At 58.7% G+C, this 18,729-nt stretch overlaps 2 protein-coding genes across 2 annotated transcripts; one reads left to right on the top strand and one right to left on the bottom strand.

Annotated features, from left to right (window-relative positions):
* Window positions 1–7,846: 7,846 nt before the first annotated feature.
* Window positions 7,847–10,918, top strand: CD3EAP (CD3e molecule associated protein). Its single transcript, XM_030970793.1, has 3 exons — window positions 7,847–7,888; window positions 8,471–8,591; window positions 10,536–10,918. Exons 1-3 carry the CDS (start codon window positions 7,882–7,884, stop codon window positions 10,864–10,866), a joined length of 459 nt encoding a protein of 152 aa, XP_030826653.1. The 5' UTR covers window positions 7,847–7,881; the 3' UTR covers window positions 10,867–10,918.
* A 1,834-nt stretch (window positions 10,919–12,752) lies between these two features.
* On the bottom strand, window positions 12,753–17,744 carry ERCC1 (ERCC excision repair 1, endonuclease non-catalytic subunit; the record flags this gene model as incomplete). Its single annotated transcript, XM_030970792.1, is given in 8 exon segments — window positions 12,753–12,878; window positions 12,979–13,078; window positions 13,502–13,516; window positions 13,518–13,576; window positions 14,473–14,572; window positions 15,084–15,187; window positions 16,104–16,636; window positions 17,561–17,744. Coding segments are annotated over 8 exon segments (1,221 nt in total), but the record flags the coding sequence as incomplete, so codon positions are not given.
* Window positions 17,745–18,729: the final 985 nt, after the last annotated feature.

Here is an 18,729-nt window from a genome sequence, read left to right as displayed (position 1 = left end):
ATGGGGCGAGAAAAGGGGATTTAGGAACCCGGGATTGGGGTGAGGATAAAGGATTTGGGGGTGAGGATAAAGGATTTGGGGTGGGGATAAAGGATTTGGGGTGGGGGATAAAGGATTCATCCATGGCCGTGTCCAGCTCCACCTGCTTCAGGTCCATGTGCTGCATGGCCAGCGCTGCGTTTGGGGCGAGAAAAGGGGATTTAGGAACCCGGGTTAGGGGTTTGGGGATAATGGGATTTGGGGTGGAGGATAAAGGATTTGGGGTGAGGGATAAAGGATTCGCCCATGGCCGTGTCCAGCTCCACCTGCTTCAGGTCCATGTGCTGCATGGCCAGCGCTGAAAATGGGGCGAGAAAAGGGGATTTAGGAACCCGGGTATGGGTTTAGGGTAATGGGATTGGGGGTGGGGGAAAAGGATTTAGGGAGGATAGGGTTTGGGGTGGGAATAAAGGTTTGGGGTGTGGGGATAAAGGGTTCATCCGCGCTGGCCGCGGTTCGGGTGCAGATAGGGGATTTAGGACCACGGATTTGCGGTGGGGAAAAGGCCTAGGAACATGGGTTTGGGGTGAGAAAAGGGGATTTAGGAACCGGGTTTGGGGTGTAAGGGATTTGGGGGGGAGGACACAGGTTTGGGGTGGGGGATAGAGGATTTGGGGTGGGGGGGCACACACAGATTTAGGATCGGGGTTCCCCGTTTTGGGGGCCCCCTAGCATTTTGGGTTCCCGGTGTTGGGGTTGCCCCATTATTTAGGCAGGGCTCCAGATTTGGGGGTTGGATTCCCCGGATAATTTGGGGTGAAGGGTCACACACAGATTTAGGGTCGGGGTTACTCCCCAGATTTTGGGGTTCTCCCCAGGATTATGGGGTCCCTTCCGTGTTTTGGGGTCTTCCCCCAGGATTTTGGGGCCCTGGCCCCAGGATTTTGGGTTCCTCCCCGGTTTTGGGGTCCCCCCCAGTGCTTTATGGTTTCCCCAGGATTTTGGGTTCTCCCCGTGTTTTGGGGTCCCCCCCCGGGTTTTGGGGTCCCCCCGTGTTTTGGGTTCCCCCCCGTGTTTTGGGGTTCCCCTGTGTTTTGGGGGCTACCCAGGATTTGGGGTCCCCAGGATTTGGGTTCTCCCCCCAGGATTTTGGGGTCCCCCCAGGATTTCGGGTCCCCCGGTTTTGGGGTGAAGGTCACACACAGATTGGTCGGTGGATTTTGGGTCGCCCCAGGATTTGGGTTCTCCCCCGTGGATTTTTTGGGGTTTCCCGGGTTTTGGGGTGAAGGTCACACACACATTTAGGGTCGGGGTAACTCCCCAGATTTTAGGTTTTCCCCATGGGTTTTGGGGGGATACGGTTTTGGGTTCCCCCCCCGGATTTTGGGTTCCCCCCCCAGGATTTTGGGGCCCCCCCAGGATTTTGGGGCCCCCCCCGTGTTTTGGGTCCCCCCAAAGGGATTTGGGGCCCCCAGGATTTTGGGGTCCCCCCAGGATAATTTTTGGGGTCCCCGCGGCTCACTGGAGGTGCAGGTCCAGCAGGTCCTAGGCGCACCCCTTGGGGCTGGCCATACTGGGGGGACATTGGGGCCGTTTGGGGGCTTTTGGGTGTGGGGGCACTGAGGGGTACCTGGGGATATGGGGTGGGGGGTGCACCCAGATGGGTTTGGGGGTTTCCCAGCATTTTGGGGGTCCCCTTTTCAGGGTTTTTTTTAGCACTTGGTTTTAGGGTTTGGGTTGGTTTTAGGCCTTCCTCCGAATTTTAGGGGTTTTTGAGATTTTAGCACTTGGGGGTTTTAGCCGCTTTTGGGGTCGTTTTAGCATCTTTGGGGGTTTTCCCATTTTGGGGTTCTTTCCACAAATTTTGGGTGCTTCATAGCTTTTTTGAGATGATTTTAGCTCTTTTTAAAATGTTTTAACACTTCCTTTTTAGGTTTTAGCGGGGCTTTTCCCGCTTTTGAAGGACTTTAGGATGTTGGGGGTCCCCCATTATTTTGGGGACATTTTGGGGACATTTTGGGGTCGCGGGGGACATTTTTGGGGACATTTTGGGGAGGTTTGGGGACATTTTTGGGACATTTTGGGGACATTTTTAGGGACCTTATTTGGGGACATTTTGGGGACCTTCTGGGAACGCTTTGGGGACATTGTCGCACACATTTTGGGTTCATTTTAGGGATATTTTAGGGACATTTTGGGGACATGTTGGGGACATTTTGGGGACATTTTGGGGACATTTTTGGGGACATTTTGGGGACGCTTTGGGGACATTTTCGGGACATTTTGGGGACGCTTTGGGGACATTTTTGGGGACAGTTTTAGGGACATTTTTGGGCAGGTTTCTTTTGGGAGCATTTTGGGGACATTTTTGGGGACATTTTTTGGGACATTTTGGGGACATTCTGGGGACATTTTTGTGGACGCTTTGGGGACATTTTGCGGACGCTTGGGGACACTTTGGGGAGACTTTGGGGAAATCTTAGGGACATTTTGCAGACGCTTTGGGGACATTTTTGGGACATTTTTTGGACATTTTTGGGGACATTTTGGGGACATTTTTGGGGACATTTTGTGGACGCTTTGGGGACATTTTGGGGAAATTTTGGGGACATTTTGGGGATGATTTGGGGACATTTTTGGGATATTCTGGGGACATTTTTGGGGACATTCTGGGGACATTTTGGGGACATTTTGGGGACGCTTTGGGGACATTTTTGGGGACATTTTGGGGACGCTTTGGGGACATTTTGGGGACATTTTACGGACGCTTTGGGGACATTTTTGGGGACATTTTTGGGGAAATTTTGGGGACGCTTTGGGGACATTTTGGGGAAATTTTAGGGACATTTTGGGGATGCTTTGGGGACATTTTGCGGACGCTTTGGGGACATTTTTGGGGACATTTTTGGGGACATTTTGGGGGACATTTTGGAGACGCTTTGGGGACATTTTGGGGACATTTTGGGGACATTTTGGGGAAATTTTGGGGACATTTTGGGGACGCTTTGGGGACATTTTGGGGACATTTTGGGGACATTTTTGGGGACACTTTGGGGAGATTTTGGGGACGCTTTGGGGACATTTTAGGGGACATTTTAGGGATATTTTAGGGACATTTTTGGAGACATTTTGCGGACGCTTTGGGGACATTTTGGGGACATCTTGGGGACATTTTGGGGACATTTTGGAGACATTTTGCGGACGCTTTGGGGACATTTTGGGGACACTTTGGGGACATTTTGGGGACATTTTGGGGACGCTTTGGGGACATTTTTGGGGACATTTTTGGGGACATTTTGGGGACATTTTGGGGACATTTTGGGGACATTTTTGGGGACATTTTAGGGACATTTTGGGAGACATTTTGGAGACGCTTTGGGGACATTTTGGGGACATTTTTGGGGACATTTTGGGGACATTTTGGGGATGCTTTGGGGACATTTTGGGGACATTTTGGGGACATTTTGGGACGCTTTGGGGACATTTTGGGGAAATTTTGGGGACATTTTGGGGACGCTTTGGGGACATTTTGGGGACATTTTGGGGACGCTTTGGGGACATTTTGGGACATTCTTGGGGACATTTTGGGGACATTTTGGGGACATTTTGGGGACATTTTGGGGACTTTTGGGGACATTTTTGGGGACATTTTGTGGACGCTTTGGGGACATTTTGGGGACATTTTGGGGACATTTTGGGGACATTTTGGGGACGCTTTGGGGACATTTTGGGGACATTTTTGGGGACATTTTGGGGACATTTTGGGGACATTTTTGGGACATTTTGGGGGACATTTTGGGGACACTTTGGGGACATTTTGGGGGACACTTTTGGGGACATTTTGGGGACATTTTGGAGCTTTGGGGACATTTTTGGGGAAATTTTAGGGACATTTTTGGGACATTTTGCAGACGCTTTGGGGACATTTTTGGGGACACTTTGGGGACATTTTGGGGAAATTTTAGGGACATTTTGTGGACGCTTTGGGGACATTTTTGGGGACATTTTAGGGACATTTTGGAGACGCTTTGGGGACATTTTTGGGGACATTTTGGGGACATTCTGGGGACATTCTGGGGACATTTTGGAGACGCTTTGGGGACCTTTGGGGCCCCCCCGGCCGCAATCCTGGGAACGCCGCGGGCGGGGCGCGCCCGGACCCGCCGGGGCTCGCAGAGCACAACAGCAATTACCGTAATTACCGTCATTACCGTAATTACCGTCATTACAGCTAATTAACCCGCGGGGGGGGGGGCCCGACCGGGGGCACCCCCAGAAACGGGGGGGGGAAGGGAAGGGAGCCCCGAAATTTGAGGGATTTTTTGGGGGGAATTTTTGGATTTTTGGGGATTTTTTGGGGGGGGAATTTTTTTATTTTAGTTTTGGGAGGTTTGGGGATTTTAAAAATTTTTGGGGGGATTTTTTTTGAGAATTTTGGTTTTTAGTTTTTGGATTTTTGGGGGGGATTTTTGAGGATTTTTCGGGATTTTTTTTTTGTTTGTTTTTTAAAAATTGTTTTTGGGGGCGTTTGGGGGTTTTTAAATATTTTGGGGATTTTGGAGGATTTTTTGGGGGGAGGAATTTTGGGAATTTTGGGGGGATTTGTGGAGAATTTTTAGGATTTTGGGGGGTATTTTTTGTTTGTTTTTTAAAATTTTATTTTATTTTTGGGGGGCTTGGGGGATTTTAAAAATTTTGGGGGGGATTTTAAAATTATTTTTGGGATTTTTGGGGGATTTTTGAGGATTTTTGGGGGTATTTTTTGTTTGTTTTTTAAGATTTTATTTTATTTTTGGGGGGAGTTGGGGGATTTGTTGGATTTTTTTTGTGGATTTTTTGGGATTTTTAAAATTATTTTTGGGATTTGGGGGGATTTTTGGGGGGATTTCTGGAGATTTTTTTAAGGATTTTTTGGGGGATTTTTTATTTTATTTTTTGGGGGAGTCGAGGGATTTTTTTGGAATTTTTTGAGGATTTTTGCAGATTTTTTTTTTGGGGGGATTTTTTTGAGATTTCTTTGATTTTTGGGGAGATTCTTTGATTTGTTATTTTGGGGGCGGGATGATTTTGGAATTTTGGGGATTTTTGGGAAGATTTTTTTTGGAGGATATTTTTTGGGGGGGATTTTTTGAGGATTTGTGGGAATTTTTGAGGCTTTTTTGGGATTTGGGTGGGGGGGTTTTTGCGATTTCTTTGAGGACTTTTTGGGGATTTTTTGGAGGATTTTTTGAGGATTTTTTTGGGGGGGAGATTTGATTTTTGGGGACTTTGTGGAGTTTTTTGGGGATTTTGGATTTTTTTGGGGGGGGATTTGATTTTTGGGGACTTTGTGGAGTTTTTTTGGATTTTTGGGGGGAGGGATTTGATTTTTGGCGACTTTGTGGAGTTTTTTGGGGATTTTTGCATTTTTGGGGATTTTTCCCAGGAGGGATGAGCGGGGATTTTTTGGTTTTTTGGGGGAATTTGGGGGTCTGGGGGGTTTGAAGGACCCCAACCCTGAATTGGGGACACAGCTGGGGGTGTCACCCCCAAAATCCCACCCGGGGGTGTCACCCCCACCCCCAGCACCCCAAATTTGAGTCGGGGGTCCGGACTCACTGCAAGCACCCCAAATTTGAGCTGGGGGATTGGGGGGGTCCGGATCCCCAAAATCCCATCCGGGGGATTTGGACCCACCCAAATTTGAGCTTGGGGGGGGGGTCCCGACCCACCCCAGGACCCCCAAATCCCAGCCGGGGGTCCCTCCTGGGGGTCGGTACTCGAGGAGGGGGTCCCGGGGTCCCGGTGGGAACGGGAGGGGTCCCGGTGGGTACCTGGGTGTTACCGGAGGGGTCCCGGTGGGTACCGGGGCGTTACCGGTGGTGGTACCGGAGGGTGCCGGGTGGTACCGGAGGGGTCTGGGTGGGAACAGGAGGGGTCCCGGTGGGTACCGGGGAGGTACCGGAGGAGTCCCGGTGGGAACGGGAGGGTCCCGTTGAGTACCTGGGAGGTACCGGAGGGTCCCGGGTGGTACCGGAGGGGTCTGGGTGGGAACAGGAGGGGTCCCGGTGGGTCCCGTTGGGTACCTGGGCGTTACCGGAGGGGTCTCGGTGGGTTCCGGTCGGTACCGGAGGGGTCTCGGAGGGAACAGGAGGGGTCCCGGTGGGTCCCGTTGGGTACCTGGGAGTTACCGGAGGGGTCCCGGAGGGTCCCGGTCAGTACTGTCCGTTGGTATCGTTACCGGAGAGGTCCCGGTGGGTACCTGGGCGTTACCGAGGGTCCCGGTGGGTACCTGGGGTTACCGGTGGTCCCGGTGGGTACCTGGGCGTTACCAGAGGGTCCCGGAGGGTACCTGGGCGTTACCGGAGGGTCCCGGTGGGTACCTGGGCGTTACCGAGGGTCCCGGAGGGTCCCGTTGGGTACCTGGGCGTTACCAGAGGGTCCCGGTGGGTACCTGGGCGTTACCGGAGGGTCCCCGTTGGGTACCTGGGCGTTACCGGAGGGTCCCGGTGGGTCCCGGTCGGTACCTGGGCGTTACCGGAGGGTCCCGGTGGGTACCTGGGCGTTACCGGAGGGTCCCGGTCGGTACCTGGGCGTTACCGGAGGGTCCCGTTGGGTACCTGGGCGTTACCGGAGGGTCCCGGTGCGCCCGGCGCGTCCCCGCGGCCGCTCCGCCCAATTCCAGAGCGCTGGGTCACGCGGGGGGCCGCGCCCGCGCCCCGGGGCACCGGGGGTGGGGGCGGGACCGGGGAACGGCGGCGGGGGCGGGAACGGATCCCGAAAACGGGGAGGGGGAACCAAAAACGGGACAGGAGGGGAACCTAAAACCGCGGGGAACGGACCCCAAAAACGGGAAGGGGGGGGATCCCGAAAACGGAGAGAGGATCCTAAAAACGGGGAGGGGGAACCAAAACCGGGGAAAGGAGTCCCAAAACCGGGGGGACGGGGACCCCAAAACCGGGGGAGAACCACGGGGGTAAGGGATCCCAAAAACGGGGGGAGTCCCCCAAAACCGGAGGAGGAGATCCCAAAACCGGGGAAGGGGGATCCCAAAACCAGAGCGGTTCCCACGGGGGGGGGGGCGGGAACGGATCTCAAAAAAGGGGGACCACAAAAACGGGGGGAGTCCCCAAAACGGGGGAGGATCCCAAAAACGGAGGAGGGGGTCCCAAAACCTTGGGGGGGGGAAATCCCAAAAACGGGAGAACGAATCCTAAGAACAGAGAGGTTCCCACGGGGGAGGGGGAACCCCAAAACCGGGAGTTTCCCACGGGGGCGAGGGGGCGGGTCCCGGGGAAACGGATCCCAAAAACCAGGGGGGGGGGGTGACCCCAAAACCGGGGGGGGATCCCAAAAACGGGGGATTCCAAAAAGGGGGGAGATCCTGAAAAAACAGAGAGGTTCCCACGGGGGGACCCCAAAACCGAGGGAGAGGATCCCAAAACCGGGAGTTTCCCACGGGGGGGAGCGGGTGCCACGGGAGGGTCCCACGGAACGATTCGGGTCCTTCGGGGGCGTCTCCGTTCCCACGGGGGGTCCCCGCAGCCCAATTCCCCCCAAGCCCCGGTACCTGTAGCGCCGCTCCTCCCCAGCCACGCCCCCGCCCGTCCCGTCCCGGTGCACGCCGGGAGCCCGACCCAGCCCGGATCTCCCCCCTCCACCTCCGCCCCGCCCCCTCCGGTGCCCCCCGCCCCTCCCCGGGCGGTCCCGGTGCCCCCCCCGCGCCCCCCGGGCCGGGGTCGTTCCGGGGGTCGCTGTACCTTTAAATGCCGCCGGGGGCTGCCCGGCAGAGGCCACGCCCATTGCCATCTACGGCTAAAAGGGGCGTGGTTTGTGCGCAGCCGCGCCTCTTTAGCCCCGCCCAGGACTGTACCAAGTGCGCGGCGGGACGGGGGCGGAGCCAGGCGGGCACGAGGCGGCGGCATGGAGGGTGAGGGGGGGACAGGGGGGACATTTGGGGACATTTGGGGACATTGGGGGGGCTTTGGGGACATTTAGGACATGGAGGAGACATTGGGGACATTGGGGGAGGCGGGGATGTGGCGGGAGATTGGGGACATGGGGACATGGCGGGGATGGGGATGGGCGGGGGGACACGTGGGGACATGGGGGGGCTTTGGGGACACTTTGGGGACATTGGGGGGGGCTTTGGGGACACTGTGGGGATTTCGGGGACATTGCGGGGTCTGGGGATGATGGGGGCGCGGGTGTGTGGCGGGAGATTGGGGACATTGAGAGGACGGGGGGACACGCGGGGACATTGGGGGGACATTGGGGACACGGAGGGGACATTGGGGACATCGGGGGGACACGCGGGGACATTGGGGGGACATTGGGGACACGGAGGGGACACTGGGGACATCGGGGGGACACGGGGACATGGAGGGGTCTGGGGGGGACATTGGTGGGTCTGGGGGACACTGGGGACATTGAGGGGTCAGGGGGACGCAGAGGGGACCTGGCGTGTCCCCAGGGCCACCCGCTGAGGTGACACCGCCCGCTGTGTCCCCAGGGCCACCCCCCCGGTTCCGCTGTCCCCCCGAGTTCGAGGCCGCGCCCGGGGGGGTCCCCATGGGGGGTCCCCAAGCGGAGCTGTGGCTGATCCGCGCCCCGATGGACTTCTGTCCCCAAAGGTGACAGTGACACGGTGACAGTGGGGGGGGGGACACGGGGGGTGGCAGTGACACTGGGGGGGTGTCCCTTTGTCCCTGGACTGTGACAATGACAATGGGGGGTGGGTGACAATGACAATGGGGGGTGTCCCTTTGTCACTGTCACCTGTGCCAATTTTGGGGAGTGACAATGCAAACAGGATGTCCCTTTGTCCCCAGCTGGTGACAATGCCAATGGGGGGTGTCCCTCTGTCCCTGGACTGTGACAATGCCAATGTCGGGGGGTGACAATGCCAATGGGGGGTGACAATGCCAATGGGGGTGTCCTTTTGTCCCCAACTGGTGACAATGCCAATGTGGGGGTGACAATGCCAATGGGGCTGTCCTTTTGTCACTGTCACCAGTGCCAATGTGGGGGTGACAATGCCAACGTGGCTGTCCCCTTTGTCCCCAACTGGTGACAATGCCAATGTCGGGGTGACAATGCCAATGGGGGGGTGACAATGCCAATGGGGGGCGTCCCTTTGTCCCCAACTGGTGACAGTGCCAATGAGGGGGTGACAATGCCAATGGGGGGGTGACAATGCCAATGGGGGTGTCCTGTTGTCACTGTCACCAGTGCCAATGTGGGGGTGACAATGCCAACGTGGCTGTCCCCAACTGGTGACAATGCCAGTGTGGGTGGTGACAATGCCAATGTGGGGGTGACAATGCCAACGTGGCTGTCCCCTTTGTCCCCAGCTGGTGACAATGCCAATGGGGGTGTCCCTCTGTCCCTGGACTGTGACAATGCCAATGTCGGGGGGTGACAATGACAATGGGGGGTGACAATGCCAATGGGGGGTGTCCCTTTGTCCCCAACTGGTGACAATGCCAATGTTGGGGTGACAATGCCAATGTGGGGGTGACAATGCCAATGGGGGCCCTTTGTCACTGTCACCAGTGCCAATGTGGGGGTGACAATGCCAACGTGGCTGTCCCCTTGTCCCCAACTGGTGACAATGCCAATGTGGGTGGTGACAATGCCAATGAGGGGGTGACAATACCAATGGGGGTGTCCTTTTGTCCCCAGCTGGTGACAATACCAATGTGGGGGGGTGACAATGCCAATGTCGGGGGGTGACAATGCCAATGTCAGGGGGTGACAATGCCAATGGGGGGTGTCCCCTTGTCCCCAACTGGTGACAATGCCAATGAGGGGGTGACAATGCCAATGTCGGGGTGACAATGCCAGTGGGAGTGTCCTTTTGTCACTGTCACCAGTGCCAATGTTGGGGGGTGACAATGCCAATGGGGGGTGTCCCTTTGTCCCCAACTGGTGACAATGCCAATGTGGGGGTGACAATGCCAATGGGGGTGTCCCTCTGTCCCTGGACTGTGACAATGCCAATGTCGGGGGGTGACAATGACAATGGGGGGGGTGACAATGCCAATGGGGGGTGTCCTTTTGTCCCCAACTGGTGACAATGCCAATGTTGGGGTGACAATGCCAATGTGGGGGTGACAATGCCAATGGGGCGTCCTTTGTCACTGTCACCAGTGCCAATGTGGGGGTGACAATGCCAACGTGGCTGTCCCCTTGTCCCCAACTGGTGACAATGCCAATGTCGGTGGTGACAATGCCAATGGGGGGGTGACAATGACAATGGGGGTGTCCTTTGGTCCCCAACTGGTGACAATACCAATGTGGGGGTGACAATGCCAATGTCGGAGGGGTGACAATGCCAATGTGGGGGTGACAATGCCACTGGGGGGTGTCCTTTTGTCACTGTCACCAGTGCCAGTGTTGGGGGGTGACAATGCCAATGGGGGGCGTCCCTTTGTCCCCAACTGGTGACAATGCCAACGTGGCTGTCCCCTTGTCCCCAGCTGGTGACAGTGCCAATGTGTGGGGGGGTTGGTGACAATGCCAACGTGGCTGTCCCCTTGTCCCTGTCACCAACGTCCCCCTGTCCCCCCCCCCAGCCTCGAGGGCTGCCCGGTGCCCCTGAGCGGCCTCGGGCGGCTCCGTGCCGGTGGTGACAACGCCGGTGACAACGGTGACACCGAGGCCACCTACGTGCTGCGGGCCGGGCCGGGGGGGCGCTGTCCCCTGCTGCTGTCCCCAGTGTCCCCGGGGGGGTCCCTGCGCTGCGCCCCCCCCCTGCGGGGGTCCCTGAGCATCACCCGCGGCTTGGGGACAGCGCCGGTGGCGCTTGGGGACACCGCGGGGACAGCGGAGGGGCCGGGACCCCCCCCCGAGGGGACGAAGAGGAGGAAGAAGAGGAAGAAGGAGAAGAGGGAGGGGCAGGAGTGACCCCCCCCCCCACCCCGGTGTCACCTGCGGTGTCACTTTTGTCACCGTTAAATGTCCTTTATTACAAAAAAAAAAGGAATTTTTGGGGTTTTTTGGGGGTTTTTGGGGGAGTTTGGGGATTTTTTGGGGGTTTTGGGGGTTTTTTGGGGGGGAGTTTTGGGGGAGTTTTTTGGGTTCGTGGGAGTTTTGGGGGGAGTTTGGGAATTTTTTGGGGTTTTTTTTGGGGGGTTTTTGGGGGTTTTGGGGGGAGTTTTGGGGGTCTTTGGGATTTTTTTGGGGGGGGATTTTTAAGGGATTTTTGGGGTTTTTTTGAGATTTTGGGATCTTGGGGGGGAGTTTTGGGGACTTTTTGGTGTTTTGTGGAGCTTTTGGGGGATTTTGGGGTTTTGGGTGAGATTTTTGGAAGATTTTTTGGGGATTTTGTGGGATTTTTGGGGAGATTTTGGGGATTTTGGGGGTGTATTTTGGGGGATTTTTTTGGGGATTTTTCGGGTACTTTTGGGAGATGTTTCTGATTTTTGGGGTGAATTTTGTGGGAATTCTGGAGGGGATTTTTTGGGAGATTTTGGGGTTTTTTTTTGAGATTTTTGGGGGATTATTTGGGGTATTTTGTGGGAGTTTTTGGGGGATTTTTAAGAATTTCGGGGGGTATTGTGGGGTTTTTGGGGCGCTACTTTTGGGAGATGTGTCTGTTTTTGGGGGGGGGGGTGGCCCCCAATTCTCAGTGTCCCCAGCAATTCCCAATCCCAGTTCCATTTTTCAAATGTCCCTCTTGCAATGTTTGTCCCCAGTTGGCGATTCCCATTCCCAATATCCCAAATGTCTTAGTGTCCAATGTTCAAAGTCCAGTGCCCATATCGTCGTGTCCCCAATCCCAAAGTCATCAAACATCCCCAATGTCCCCAAACATCCCAGTGCCAGCTCCCAATGTCCCAATGTCCATGTCCCTTTCCCCAGTGCCCAAATGTCCCCAATCCCCCCAACATCCCCAGTGTCCTCATTGCCCCCAACATCCCCAATGTCCCAATCCCAATGTCCCCAATCCCCCCAGTGTCCCAAATGTCCCCAGTTTTGTCCCTCACCTTCTGTGGCCCCACGCCAGGACACAGGGACAGATCCTCCAACACCCCCACCCCCCAGCAGGGTGTCGTCATTGTCCCCAAGGTGACACCCAGTCAAACCCAGGCACCACATGAACTGAGGTGACAAACCGAGTGAATCATGGGGACCACATACAAACACAAAACACACAATGTATGGGGAGCCAAACGGCAAATGTAGTGACACCAAGGTGACAAATAATGTCAACCACAGGACACCGGTACAAATGGGGAATGGGGAAAAAAGGGCCCCAGTGTCCCAGGACAAAACATGTCCCGTGCACCAGGGACTGACAAGGGAAAGGCCACAGTGACAAACATGCACGGGTGACAGGTAAAAATGGACCTGAAAAATGGGGACACACAAGGTGACACCGTGACAAAGGGACACGGGTGACAAACCCGAGGGGACACCGAGGTGACACCGCGGTGACAAACCCATGGGGACACCCAGGTGACAAACCGAGGTGACACCAACAGTGACAAACCCATGGGGACACAGCGGTGACAAACCCATGGGGACACTGCGGAGGTGACACCGCGGAGGTGACAAACCCATGGTGACACTGAGGTGACAAACCCATGGGGACACCACAGAGGTGACACCAGGGTGACAAACCCATGGGGACACAGAGGTGACAAACCCATGGGGACACCACAGAGGTGACACCGAGGTGACAAACCCATGGGGACACCGCGGAGGTGACACCGAGGTGACAAACCCATGGGGACACAGAGGTGACAAACCCATGGGGACACCACAGAGGTGACAAACCCCATGGGCTGTCACATCCCCCCGATGTCCCCCCCCCCCCGATGTCCCCAAGTGCCACCGCTCACCCCGAACGTCCCCAGCAGGCTCAGGGCGTCCGTCCTGTTGACGGATTTGACGCTGGTCAGGCAGTCGGTCACCTGCGGGGGGGGTGGCACCGGTCAGGGGACACCTGGGGACACCTGGGGACATTTGGGGACACTTTTGGGGACACTTTTGGGGACATTTGGGGACACGGACCCGGGACAGGAAGTCCTGCTCCACGCGCTCCTTCAGCAGGTCCGGCGGCTTCTGCTCGTAGGACTTGAAGGTCTCCAGGTAACGGCCGGCCTCCTCCGGGCTGGGGACATTGGGGACATTTGGGGACGTTGGGGGACACTGGGGACATTGGAGGGATTGGGGACATTGGGGACATTGGGGACACTGGGGACACTGGGGGACATTGGGGACATTGGGGAAATTGGGGGATTGGGGACATTTTGGGGATATTGGGGACACTGGGGGACATTGGGGACATTGGGGGACATTGGGGACATTTGGGGATATTGGGGACACTAGGGATTTTGGGGCCATTGGGGACACTGGGGACATTTTGGGGACACTGGGGCCATTGGGGACACTGGGGACTTTGGGGACATTGGGGATATTGAGGACATTTGGGACATTTTGGGGACATTGGGGACATTTTGGGGACACTTGGGGACATTTTGGGGAGATTTTGGGGACACTGGGGACATTTGGGGACATTTTGGGGACACGGGACCTCCAGGCCAGTGGGGGTGCAGTCCGTGAGCAGACAAACCTTGGCCATGTCCTTGAGGGACTGCTGGGGGTCACGCTGGGGGACACAGGGACAGGTGAGGGGACAGAGGGGACAGGTGAGATGGGCACAGGTGACACAGGGACAGGTGACACAGGGACAGGTGAGGGGACAGAGGGGACAGGTGACACAGGGACAGGTGAGATGGGGACAGGTGACACAGGGACAGGTGACACAGGGACAGGTGACACAGGGACAGGGCGTGAGTAACAGAACGGTGACACAGGGACAGGGAGGGACTGCGGGGGTGACATAGGGCGGTGACATAGGGACAGGTGAAGGGGAGAGGTACTAGGGACAGGGACAGGGACAGGTGAGATGGGGACAGGGAAGGGGCCAGGGACAGGTGACACAGGGACAGGGAGGGGGACAGGTGACACAGGAACAGGTGACACAGGGACAGGGACAGGTGACATAGGGACAGGGAGACGGGGACAGGTGAGATGGGGACAGGTGACATAGGGACTGGTGACATAGGGAGAGGTGACACAGGGACAGGTGACATAGGGACAGGGACGGGGACAGGTGAGATGGGGACAGGGAAGGGGACAGGTACAGGTAAGACAGGGACAGGGACGGGGACAGGTGAGGGGACAGAGGGGACAGGGACAGGTGAGATGGGGACAGGGACAGGGGAGGGGACAAGGGACAGGTGAGACAGGGAGAGGTAAGAAGAGACAGTGACAAGGTGGTGGTGACAGTGACAAGGTGACAATGACAATGACAAGGTGACAATGACAAGGTGACAGTGACAACGTGACGGTGCCACCTCACCACGTCCACCTGCAGCAGCAGCACCTGCAGGGGCTGTACGGACACAGTGACAGTGACAAGGTGACAGTGACAAGGTGACAGTGACAATGACAAGGTGACAATGACAAGGTGACAGTGACAATGTGACAGTGCCACCTCACCACGTCCACCTGCAGCAGCAGCACCTGCAGGCCGGAGCTCCGCCCCAGCGCCCGCAGCCGCTCGTGGATGTAGCCGGGGTGCAGGTGGTGGTACCTGAGGCTGGGGACACACAGGGGACACCTGGGGACACCTGGGGATACCTGAGACAAGGGACAGGGACACTGAGGGGACACCTGGGGACACCTGGGGACACCTCCAGGTATCCCTCAGGTACCTGAGGTTGGGGACACACAGGGGACACCTGGGGATACCTGAGACAAGGGACAGGGACACTGAGGGGACACCTGGGGACACTTGGGGACAGCTGGGGGCAGCTGGGGACACACCTGGGCACACTTAGGGACACCTGGGGACATTCTGGGGACACCTTGGCGACACCTTGGGGACACCTGGGGACACCTTGGGCACACCTGGGGACACCTGGGGACATCTGGGGGGACACCTGGGGACACCTGGGGACACCTTAGGGGACACCTGGTCACACCTGGGGACAATCCTGGGCACACCTGGGCACACCTTGGGGACACCTGGGGACACCCTGGGGACACCTGGGCACACCTGGGCACACCTGGGGACACCTGGGCACACCTGGGGACCCCCCTGTGCTCACCTGAGGAAGAGGGCGCAGCTGGAGGTGCCCAGGACGAAGTCGGGCCCGACGTCCCCGAACTCCCAGGGCACGTTGCGGATGAACCGGAGCACGGGATTGCCGCGCTGGGACAGGGGCACGTCGTGACATGAGCCCCCCGTGTCGCGATATGAACCCCGTGTCGCGACCCCGTGTTGTGATGTGAGCCCCGTGTGTCGCGATATGAACCCCCTATGTCGCGATAGGAGCCCCTGTGTCGCGATGTGAGCCCCCCATGTCGCGACATGAGCCCCCTGCGTCGCGATGTGAGCCCCTGTGTCGCGATAGGAGCCCCCTGTGTCATGATGTGAGCCCCCAGTGTTGTGATGTGAGCCCCTGCATATCGCGATAGGAGCCCCTGTGTCGTGAGATGAGCCCCTGTGTCGTGATATGAGCCCCCCGTGTCGTGATGTGAGCCCCTGCATATCACGATATGAGCCCCGCGTGTCGCAATATGAGCCCCCTATGTGACGATATGAGCCCCGCGTGTCGTGACGTGAGCCCCCTGTGTCACGACATGAGCCCCGCGTGTCGCGATACGAGCCCCGCCTGTTGCGATAGGAGCCCCCTGTGTCTTGATATGAGCCCCGCCTGTCGCGATATGAGCTCCCTGTGTCGTGATGTGAGCCCCCTGTGTCGTGATGTGAGCCCCCCGTGGTGCAATAGGAGCCCCCCGTGTCACGATATGAGCCCCCGTGTCGCGATATGAGCCCATGTCGCATGTGAGCCCCTGTGTTGTCACGTGAGCCCCCCGAGTCGCGATAGAAGCCCCTTGTGTCGCGACAGGAGCCCCCCGTGTCGCGACATCAGCCCCCACATATCATTATATGAGCCCCCTGTGTCGCGATAGGAGCCCCTGTGTCGTGATGTGAGCCCCCCGTGTCGCGATATGAGCCCCAAACGGCGATATCAGGGAGGGACAGACCCCGCCTATGTCGCGACACGGCCCCGCCCACCTGTCACGGACAGACCCCGCCCATGTCGCGACATGGCCCCGCCCACCTGTCTCGGGCTGACGATGATGCTGCTGCTCTTGGTGCCCGGTTTGAGCGCGGGCAGGGCCGGCACCGCCCGCTCCTGGTCCCGGTCCCGGTTCTGGTCCCGGTTCTGGTCCCGGTTGTGATCCCAGGGCTGGTCCCGGTTCTGATCCCGATCCCGGTTCTGGTCCCGGTTCTGGTTCTGCTCCCAGTCCCCGGGGGTCGCGAGGGGTCCCGAAGGTCCCGGGAGGGGTCCCGAGGGGGCGGTTCCGGTGGGTCCGGGATCCCGGTTCTGATCCCGGTTCTGATCCCGATCCGTTCGATCCCGGTCCCGGTTCTGATCCCGGCTCTGATCCCGATCCCGATCCCGGTTCTGATCCCGGTCCCGGTTCTGATCCCGACCCCGGTCCCGGTTCTGGTCCCGATCCTTCCCGGTTCCCCCCGAGCCCCTCACCACGAACTCAGCGTAAGAACCGGGACCGGGCGGGATCGGAACCGACCCGGACCCGGCACCGGGCCCGGGGGGGGCGCGGCAGAGGCTCTGAACAGCGACGGGACCTGGCGGGGACACCGGGACAGCTCCGGTGACACCGGGACAGCTCCGGTCACCGGCGGGGACACCGGGGCCACCCTCCCGGTCCCGTTCCCGGTTCCCCCTTCTGTCCCCGGTGTCCCGAACCCCGTTCCCGTTCCCGATTCCCGGTCCTGTTCCCGTTCCCGGTTCCCGTTCCCGTTCCCGGTCACCATCCCCGGTTCCCCGTTCCCGGTGCCCGGTTCGGTCCCCGGTGTCCCCAACCCCGTTCCCGGTTCCCGGTCCCGTTCCCGGTCCCCCGTGATGTCCCCGGTCCCGTTCCCGGTGCCCGGTTCGGTCCCTGGTGTCCCGAACCCCCCTTCCCCGGTCCCCCGTTCTGTCCCCGGTGTCCCCAGCCCCGTTCCCGGTCCCCGGTCCCGTTCCCGGTTCCCGCTCCCGTTCCCGGTCACCATCCCCGGTCCCCCGTTCTGTCCCCGGTGTCCCCAACCCCGTTCCCGGTCCCGGTCCCGTTCCCGGTCCCCCGTGATGTCCCCGGTGTCCCCAGCCCCGTTCCCGTTCCCGGTCACCATCCCCGGTTCCCCGTTCCCGGTGCCCGGTTCGGTCCCTGGTGTCCCCAGCCCCGTTCCCGGTCCCCGGTCCCGTTCCCGGTCACCACCCCCGGTTCCGCCCCCTCCCGGTTCCCCGTTCGGTCCCCGGTGTCCCGAACCGCCCCCGGTCCCGGTTCCCGGTCACCATCCCCGGTCCCGCCCCCTCCCCGGTTCCCCGTTCGGTCCCCGGTGTCCCCAACCCCGTTCCCGGTTCCCGCTCCCGTTCCCGGTCACCACCCCCGGTTCCCCGATCCCGATGCCCGGTTCGGTCCCTGGTGTCCCGAACCCCCTCGGTCCCCGTTCCCGTTCCCGATCCCCGGTTCCCCGTTCGGTCCCCCGTTCCCTTCCCGCCACCGCCGGTACCGGGGGTTCGTCGGGACCCTCCTGCCGAACCGTGAACCGCCGCCGCTTCCCCCCCGCTGCCGCTGCCGCTGCCGGTGCCGGTGCCGGTGCCGGGTCGGTGGCGGCTCCGGGACTCGGGTCCGACTCCGGGTCCGGGTCCATGGCGGGGTTCGGGGGTCCCGGGGCCGGTTCGGGGGTCCCGGGTTCAGTTTTGGAGTCCCGGGTTCGGTTCTGGGATCCCGGGTTCGGTTTTGGGGTCTCCGGTCCGGTTTTGGGGTCCCGGGTTCGGTGTTGAGGTTCCGGAGCCGCCGCGCGCGCTCCGGTACCGCGGAAGGGGCGTGGCCTCTTTCCTCCTTTACGATTGGACCTCCGAGCCGTCAATCAAACAACCAGCCCACGCCTCCTTTCCCGACCAATAGGAAGGGGCGGCACCTCCGCGCGCGCGCTGGTGGGCGTGGCTACGGCGCAAAGACCACGCCCCCTCTGTGTGACAATGACAGCCCGGGGGGGGGACACCGTGGGGGACACGGAGGGGACACCGGGGGGTCCCAGTTTTGGGGTGACCCCAGTGACAGACTGGTCCCGATTTTGGGGAGGGGGTCCCAGCTCTGGGAAGGTCCCAATTCCATGGGGGGGGTCCCAATTTGGGGAGGGGGTCCCAATCCCATGGACGGTTCCAGTTTTTGGGGGTCACAGTTTTGGGGTGACCCCAGTGACAGACTGGCCCCGATTTTGGGGAGGGGGTCCCAGTACTGGGAAGGTCCCAATTCCATGGGGGGGGGGTCCCAGATCCATGGGGGGTCCCAATTTTGGGAGGGGTCCCAATCCCACGGACAGTTCCAGTTTTTGGGGGTCCCAGTTCTGGGGTGACCCCAGTGACAGACTGGCCCCAATTTTGGGGAGGGGGTCCCCAATTCTGGGGGGGTTCCAATTGCGAGGAGGGTCCCACTTCCTTGAGTGGGGGGCTCTTACCTGTACCCAACCCCCAAAAAAAAAATTCAAAAACCCCCAAAATCCTTTTTTTTTATATAAAACCTTTATTCAGTAAAAATATGGGGAGGGGTCCCCCAAACCCCCCCCTCCCTTTTTTTTTTGGGAGGGGTCACAACCACGAGGCTGAATGGGGTGGGGGGGATGGAAATAACCCCCCCCCCAAAAAAAAAAAAAAATTTTTCCTTTATATTTATTTT

This window comes from Camarhynchus parvulus, unplaced genomic scaffold, assembly GCF_901933205.1.
Source record: "Camarhynchus parvulus unplaced genomic scaffold, STF_HiC, whole genome shotgun sequence".
Taxonomy (NCBI): Eukaryota; Metazoa; Chordata; class Aves; order Passeriformes; family Thraupidae; genus Camarhynchus; species Camarhynchus parvulus.
The sequence above is the reverse complement of the archived record's forward strand: the minus strand, read 5'-3'. Positions and strand labels throughout refer to the sequence as shown.

Bases quoted from the DNA above. Each gene is read 5' to 3' on its own strand.
- CD3EAP (XM_030970793.1), top strand. The intron at 8,592-10,535 runs GTGACAGTGACA...CCCCCCCCCCAG, and splicing joins ATGGACTTCTGTCCCCAAAG to CCTCGAGGGCTGCCCGGTGC.